The 7,566-nt window shown below is 61.6% G+C and overlaps 2 protein-coding genes across 2 annotated transcripts; both read right to left on the reverse strand.

Moving 5' to 3' along the window:
* Positions 1–3,365: 3,365 nt before the first annotated feature.
* Positions 3,366–4,896, reverse strand: EMIHUDRAFT_225968 (hypothetical protein; the record flags this gene model as incomplete). Its single annotated transcript, XM_005789375.1, has 6 exons — positions 3,366–3,418; positions 3,485–3,508; positions 3,581–3,724; positions 4,019–4,086; positions 4,164–4,820; positions 4,871–4,896. 6 exons carry the CDS (start codon positions 4,894–4,896, stop codon positions 3,366–3,368), a joined length of 972 nt encoding a protein of 323 aa, XP_005789432.1.
* Positions 4,897–6,041: 1,145 nt separating this feature from the next.
* On the reverse strand, positions 6,042–7,016 carry EMIHUDRAFT_440477 (hypothetical protein). The gene has a single exon (XM_005789376.1). The coding sequence runs from the start codon at positions 6,963–6,965 to the stop codon at positions 6,204–6,206; it is 762 nt and encodes a 253-aa protein (XP_005789433.1). The 5' UTR covers positions 6,966–7,016; the 3' UTR covers positions 6,042–6,203.
* Positions 7,017–7,566: the final 550 nt, after the last annotated feature.

The raw sequence follows: 7,566 nt of genomic DNA on the forward strand, positions 1-7,566 counted from the left end.
CCGAGGGGGGGGGGGGGGGGTCTTGCTTGCTCCACACCGAGCGCCATCGGTCCGGACCGGTGCCTCCACCGAGGGGTGGCCTAACGGAGTCGCTTAGGCGGCTCCGGTGGTGTGCCTGTGATAGTGCTAGCACGCGCCAGTTCGCACCTATGTGTCGAGCCTGTCTACTGTGAGAGAGAGTTGTTTTGTTTAAATTCTTTGAGGTTCACCTCTAACCGTGCGAATGCCTAGACCGGAAACTCGAGCAGCAGCGTCCTGGACGCGGCGGAAGCAGGTCAAGCGATCGCTTTTCTTCTTCTTTGCGGCTCTTATTTTCCAGTGTTTTAGGTGTATTGTTGGCAGTGTTGGTGCTTAATTAATTTTTTCCAGCCTTCCATAAAAGAAACGCAATTCACTCCGATTTCTCCATTTCCCGTGGCTCTTCGGGGCCGTAGAGCTTAGCTTCCAAGTAGTCGCCGGTCGGTTCACGCCAGTCAGTGCACGTCCAGTCGAGTCGTCGACGCTGCACGCCAGGCCGCGTCTCAGGCCACGCCACGACCATCCGTGCCGATGTTCGCGTGCAGCGTCGCCGCTGCCTCGCTCGTCTCGCCAGCGGTCCAGCGTTCTTCCGTGGCCTTTGCACGAGCGCGGACTGCGCGGGCCGCCGCTCCCGACGACGACGCCGCGAGCCCCACGGACAGCTCGCTGCTCGACGCGTTCCAAGAGCGCATCGACGAGGAGGGTGGCGCGACGCGGCTCCGCCTCTCCACTGACGCAAGCCGCCTCTCGCGCGGAGCTGGGAAGATCATCGGCGACGCTGGCTCTGCGGTCAACAAGGCGCTGGATCTAGATGGCCAGGCGGCGGAGAAAAACTACCCCGGCCGAGTCGGCACGCCCGGAGGCGTTCTCGAGACGGGAGGCTGGCGCCTGACCGTCGGCTTTGCGGCTGCGACCATCGTTTTTGCCCTCTACGCCGCCGCGACGACCGACTTTGGCGACGGCGGCGCGGATGCGGCCTCCTGCACGGGAGACGAGTCGCTGTGCACCCGCAAAGAGATCGAAAACAGCAGGTTAGCAGAGATCGTCGCGAGAAACAATGAGAGAGCTCTCTCCTCCTCTCTGGCCGGGCGGCAAGAATGAGAACAGCTCTGAGTCATTCTCCAGTGGTGTCTGGTGAAGGACTCTAACAAGAGGAATCAGAGTACAGAGAGCGATTTTGTTTTGTTGGAATCAGTCGCGAACCGTGGATCGTGGGACGCGCCACATCCGACCCTCGAGATCCGACCATGCAGCTTGAACACAGGGGGTTCGTGTATGACATGAGTGAACAGTGATCCGTGTGTGAGCCTTCGTGAGTGAAAAATTTCACCCTTTCATTAAAATAAAACAAAAACGGACACCTCTCTACTGTGAGATGGGTAAAAAGGAACAGGTCCCCGCCCTTGCGATCTTGTGCAGGGTTCTTTTCAGTTCTTTGTGGGTGTGGTCGGCGACTAGCCGGGGTCGTCCTCCCGATGGGGGACTAGCACTAGCCGTCTTCCACATGGTCCCTCGGGCCCCTGCTGCTCCTAATCTCTTCGTACATCCTCCTGCTGATCTCCGCAACGTCCTGCTCCCTCCCTCGTCTCGCCCTGCGCGACTGCTCCGCCTCACCGTCGTCTGCCCTGCGTCGTCTGGTGACGGGTCCTCCATAGTCGGTTGAGGTCGCCGCCGCCCCTCCTCGTGCCTCTTCCCAACGTTCCCTCGGCGGTCGATGCCGTCTGGTCCGACTCCGCCGTCCCCGGGTCTGCCCTGCCCTCGTCTGCACTAGCTTCTGCCTCGTCTGGTCATCACTGGCGCCTCTCCTCTTCTTTCTCCTCTTCTTGTATGCTTTGTACCCTTTCATTGTTTCACTTTCACATGTGAATTCCTGTGAATTTCACATGAACCGTTTCGGCCGCCCCCGTTTCACTGAAAATTTCACAAGTTTGCATCCAAAACGCGGTGAAAGCGACGAAGTATAGAAAGGAGAGAGCCCAACCGAGTAACTAGTGAGAGGAGGTGCGAGAGCAGCTTGGTTCGTGTGTCCTGCTCGGGGCTCAGGCGCTCGAGGACGTGTGTGTAGCCTCAATGGTCTTTTAATGCGCCCCCCCCGCCGAAATACAAATACACCGACATGCGAGATGCGTCGGCAGCGACGCGCACGACGACCTCTAAGGAGCACCGTGATCCGTGTCGTTAGGGTTAGGGGTAGGGGTAGGGTCAGGGTTAGGGTTAGGGTTAGGGTTAGGGTCAGAGAGTCCAAGCCGTTGTGTGCAGCTTTTAACAGCAAATGGTCCGGTTTGGGCCGAAGCCAAATGGAGAAATCAGCGGTCCGTCGACCCGAGCTCTCGGTGAATGCTTTGGGTTCTTCGGGCTAGGGTTAGGGTTAGGGTTAGGGTTAGGGGTTAGGGTAAGGGTTAGGGTTAGGGTACGTTGGTTGTCGTCGCACGCTCTCGATATCTGGCTAAGACGAGACACAGCATCAGAGGCGACCCAAGCGACACACCAGAGCACGGCCAGGGGTGCGAGCCGCCATCTTGGACTGTGAGGCGAGTATTTGCCACCGGGAGCTCGCCGCCGCCCCTACACCGCCGCCGCCGCCCTCCCGAGGCCAGATAATAGCCCAAGTCGAAGAGTGCGCTCCGCCCTCGGTATCTGGGTGGTATACGGGACTAGAGAGGCACGCCAGAGGACGGCCGGGGGCGCGAGCCGCCATCTTGGACTGTGAGGCGAGTATTTGCCACCGGGAGCTCGCCGCCGCCCCTACACCGCCGCCGCCGCCCTCCCGAGGCCAGATAATAGCCCAAGTCGAAGAGTGCGCCCCGCCCTCGGTATCTGGGTGGCAGGCGGGACTAGAGAGGCACGCCAGAGCACGGCCGGGGGCGCGAGCCGCCATCTTCGACTGTGAGGCGAGTATTTGCCACCGGGAGCTCGCCGCCGCCCCTACACCGCCGCCGCCGCCCTCCCGAGGGGCCAGATAATAGCCCAAGTCGAAGAGTGCGCGCCGCCCTCGGTATCTGGGTGGCATACGGGACTAGAGAGGCACGCCAGAGCACGGCCGGGGGCGCGAGCCGCCATCTTGGACTGTGAGGCGAGTATTTGCCACCGGGAGCTCGCCGCCGCCCCTACACCGCCGCCGCCGCCCTCCCGAGGCCAGATAATAGCCCAAGTCGAAGAGTGCGCGCCGCCCTCGGTATCTGGGTGGCATACGGGACTAGAGAGGCACGCTGGTGCACGGCCGGGGGCGCGAACCGCCATCTTGGACTGTGAGGCGAGTGTATTTGCCACCGGGAGCTCGCCGCCGCCCCTACACCGCCGCGGCCCTCCCAATGCGTCGAGAGTCGACTTTCGGCTGCTGAGAGAGTTCATCCCACCATCGGCACCGTCGCCCACAGCACGCCAAGATATTCATATTGGTCTAGTCGCGAGGAACAAGATCTCCCGTGACGAGAACAACCAACGCACCGGCCGTCTGGCCAAAAACGTGGGTTCGAATCGTAGGAGGCGCCTGAGCAAAATTGTGCCCGCTCAGGTGTCAAAAAACATATAAGAGGGTCCTCACGCAGGCCATATGGCCAACTTGCTGAGTTCGATACGGCAGTCACTCGTTGCAACCGAGGATCGCTATACGACGAAGCAAATAGGATGTAGATAGATGCTCCGCTGGCATGCTCTGGACATTGTGGCATGATGCTTGCGTATGGAGTATGCTCTGGGCTCTGGCCTACATGCATGCATACGGCTTTACCAGATCATACATGCTCATGCATGCACACATACTATATAGTTTGCTTGCTCCTTCTAGCCGAGTATAAAGTGTATACTGCTTGCTAGAACGTAGGGAAGAGCCTCATTCTGCTCACCATGTTGCCGAAAAGCTTACATGTTGCAAAAAAAGCTTATAGCGCGGAGCGCGGTGGGAGGGCTGCTTCCTACTTGTAGATACTTACCAACGGGACTAGAATACGCGACCGCCGATGGCAAGCAGGCCCCCTCCTCACTCCTGCCTCATCCTCACTCCTGCTCGCGCCCACAAAGCGGTAGCCACCCCACGCGATCCCAATCACGGGGTCCACGCACCCGTATCTGGAACATCCAAATCCATGCGAGCCAGCAAGCACGAGAAGCAACAGCACGGAGGAACCACCTCAGTCGACCACCACCTCTTCTCTACGTACCGCACGCTGATCCCTTGTGCACGCACATGCGCATCGAGCTCGTCGAGGTGCAGCGAAAGCAGCGGAAGGGTGTTGTCGGACCAGTCGCCCGCCTGAAAGGTGGGCACGTAGACGGCATTGCCGTAGTTGCTCTTGCAGTTCGAAGGCGTGTCCTCGACGATGATCGTGCGGTCGCGCGTGAAGCCAGCCGCCGCACGCTTCTTGCCGCGCCACACCTTGAGAAGCGGCTTGATGTAGTCGCGCGCCGGATGCAAGTCGAACATGTGCTCGATCGGCTTGCGCTTGGCGCTCGCCCTGCTCGCTGACCACACGAACGCCCACGGTCGTGGCCGGCCGTCGGCGTCTGTGAGCACGTGCTGCGTCACGTGTCGGGCCCAATCGCTGCCCGCGTGCGTCCAGATGGCAACGGCGGCAAACGAAGAGAAGCAGTCGTCGAGAAAGGCATCGACGCCTGGCCGCTTGTGAATGACCGTGTCGAAGTCGGTCGAGTCGATGAGCGTGCCGTCTATGTCGAGCACAAGCGCAAGGCGCGCTGTTGCCCTCGATTGTGGGCTGCTGCTTGCCTGAAAAATGGCTTGGGCGACTCGTGTCAGCCGCTCGGCCGGCCGCGTCTGGGTCTCATCCTGGGACTGCCGCGCGAGCCTCGGCCCAGAGCACGTGTGTCGTGTCTCTCGCCCCGCCCCGCCGCCCACATTATTAGGCAGGCAGGTTGCCACATTAGGCAGGTGCACCAAGGGTCTGGGACCGCCGCGCGGGCCTCGGCCCAGAGGGCCAGGGCTGGCCCGTCGATGAGATACCGTAGTATCGTCACACGTACACGTGTGTGTGCGTCGTCCTGCGTCGGTCCCTATCCTGTCCGTTTGGCCTGCGGGCGTCTTTTTGTTTGTTTCACGACGACACCATTTGCCACCGGGAGCGCCAGCAAAGCACCACCCACACGCAAAGACACCCGCAGCCACACACACACACACACGCTCCAATTGCTCCCACACCCGCACACACGCACACACGAACGAGCACATGGCAAAGCAACGCCCACCTTACAGCGAAGGGAGTCGAGCAACAGAGGTTGCTCTGCAGCCGGCCACCTATATAGCACCGAATACCGGGGAAATTTCTGACACCACAGAAAACACACACACCGACGCCCGAAGTGTGCCAAGAAGGACGTCATTAGTACGAAACCTCAGAAGGCCATGGGCGCCGTGAAAACATTTCCTCGAGAGCACAGAGAAAGGCAAAACCGAACCTCCTTGCGCAGTGACCCTCGCTAAGTGTCGCCGTCATCGGGGCACGCTATCCTGAGCTGTGCAGTCAGGGCAAGCGAGGGCGAGGCGCACTCCCGTCTCTCGACTCCTGTGTACGGATGGTGACTGTCCCTAGTCTCGGAGGCAAGGGCGAAGCTAAGAATATTTAATTTTTCATATTGGTCTAGTAAATGAGGCGTAAAACAAGGGCCCGGAGGGTCTGACCACGAGTCTCTGGGGGGGTCCTCGGCCATGACCCCCCCCCTAGCATGTGGTGAAGGCGCTGGGGGGGTCGGGACCCCCCCCCTAGCCGAAGGGGCGCTGTCGAGGTTCGCCGAGCGCGGCGAAATCCGGGGACGCCGTCACCGACGAGCGCGTTGGAGTATTCACTCCGGACAAAGACGGCCGCACGCACACGAGCTGCGGTCGTGCGGCCGTCATAGCGGCGAGGCGCAGGACCGTCTGTGGCGAAGTGGGTCGCGTCCCCGGATTTCGTTCAACCCACCCTCCACACCCGTCTACTCGTAGTACTACTCCACACATAGACATTCTCGCGCGGCATTTTTCTCGCGAGAGGGCTGTCGCTCGCCCGCTGATGTCCGACAGCGGGACGTGTGTCGCAAGGTTTGTAGTTCACATACGCAATATACACCCTCCGACTGGACACTGTAGCGCGACTCACTCTAGGAAAGACGAGTCACCGCTAGATGCGTTCCCCCGCCCTGCTGCTTTGCTCTCGTTCACGACACGACCCCCCCCCCCCTACCCCCCGCCCCGCCTACTCGCTCGTCGGCGCGGTGGCAAGCTTGAAGGGCTGCGCGTCCGCCGGGACGGGTTCCTCCTCTGCCGCCTCCGCCTCGACCTCCGCCTCCGCCTCGACCTCGGCGTCCGCCTCGACCTCGGCGTCCGCCTCCTTGCTCTTGCGTGGCGACAGGATGGTGGTGACCTTTGCGAGGAAGGACGGCTTCTTCGTCGTGGCGGGGGCCTCGTCCGCGCCCGCCTCGGGGGCCGAGCCCTCCGCGACTGCGTCCTCAGCGTTCGCCTCCTCCGGCGCCGGCGCGTCCGGCGCCGGCGCCTCAACTGCCTCGTCGGCCGCCGGCTCAGCCGCCGGCTCAGCGTCGTCCTTCTTGGGCAGGATGCTGGAGAACGCTTCCGCCACCTTGTCGGTCATGGAGCTCGCCGCTGCCGCGATGCCCTCAAGAAGGTTGGGCTGCTGCTCCTTGGTGTCCGCCTCGGCGTCGGCGGCAGCCTCGTCAACCACCTCCGATGCAGCCGCTGCGTCGCTCGCCGCCTCTGCGACCTCAGAGGCCTCAGCGGGAGTGTCAACGGCCTCGGGCTGAGCGTCATCGGTGCCAGCCTCGACAACGTTCGCCGCGATGGGGAGGCCGACGGCAGGCGCATCCACGATGTCGTCGTCGTTGACAGTCTGTGGCTCGGCGGCCTTGAGCTTGTCCTCGATCGGTTCGGCAGCGCCAGCCTTGCCCTTGGAAAAACCGTACTTGCGCAGGTACGAGATCGGATTCTTCTTTGCGAAGACCATGGCAGAGGCTGGGTTAGGAGGCTGTTGTGAGCAAGCCAAGTCGGACTTGGCTGATCAACAAGGATCCGCCTCGTTTGCCCAGAATATTTTTTGAGCTTAGCCTTCGGTGTTATGATCAGGGTGTGTGGCAGCCAGCTGGCTGTGTGTCTTGTGAGCTTGTTTGTGTCTGTGTGTCGTTCGTGCGTGTCGTCATCATCTGTCTCGCGTCCACCCATACCGCGTTGGTGTCCAGTCCGAGCCTGGCTGTTCTTCACCTTTCTACCTACCTACCTGTTATGAAACAACGCAAGGCGGACATGGCATATCGCTCTCGGGCCCACAGACATCCCGCACACTCGCCGCACACCCGCCGCCCCCGCGCGCGCCCCACCCCGGCCGGGAGAAAGGGGAGTGACAGTTTGGGATGGCAACAGCCCGAGTATGTTGAGTCCTGGCTCAACAACGCAGATAACAAGAGGGGGTGGTCCGGCTCACAGGTCCGGCTCACGCGCCTCGAGCTGACCCTCTACCGCACTGGTCACTTCCGCCCCCTCGCTCCCAACCCATCCACCCCGCCCCGGGCCGCGCCGCGCGATCTCGGGCGATCTCGCGCCATCTCGGG

Source organism: Emiliania huxleyi (assembly GCF_000372725.1).
Source record: "Emiliania huxleyi CCMP1516 chromosome Unknown EMIHUscaffold_129, whole genome shotgun sequence".
Lineage (NCBI taxonomy): Eukaryota > Haptophyta > Isochrysidales > Noelaerhabdaceae > Emiliania > Emiliania huxleyi.

Bases quoted from the DNA above. Each gene is read 5' to 3' on its own strand.
- EMIHUDRAFT_440477 (XM_005789376.1), bottom strand. From the start codon at position 6,965: ATGGTCTTCGCAAAGAAGAATCCGATCTCGTACCTGCGCAAGTACGGT.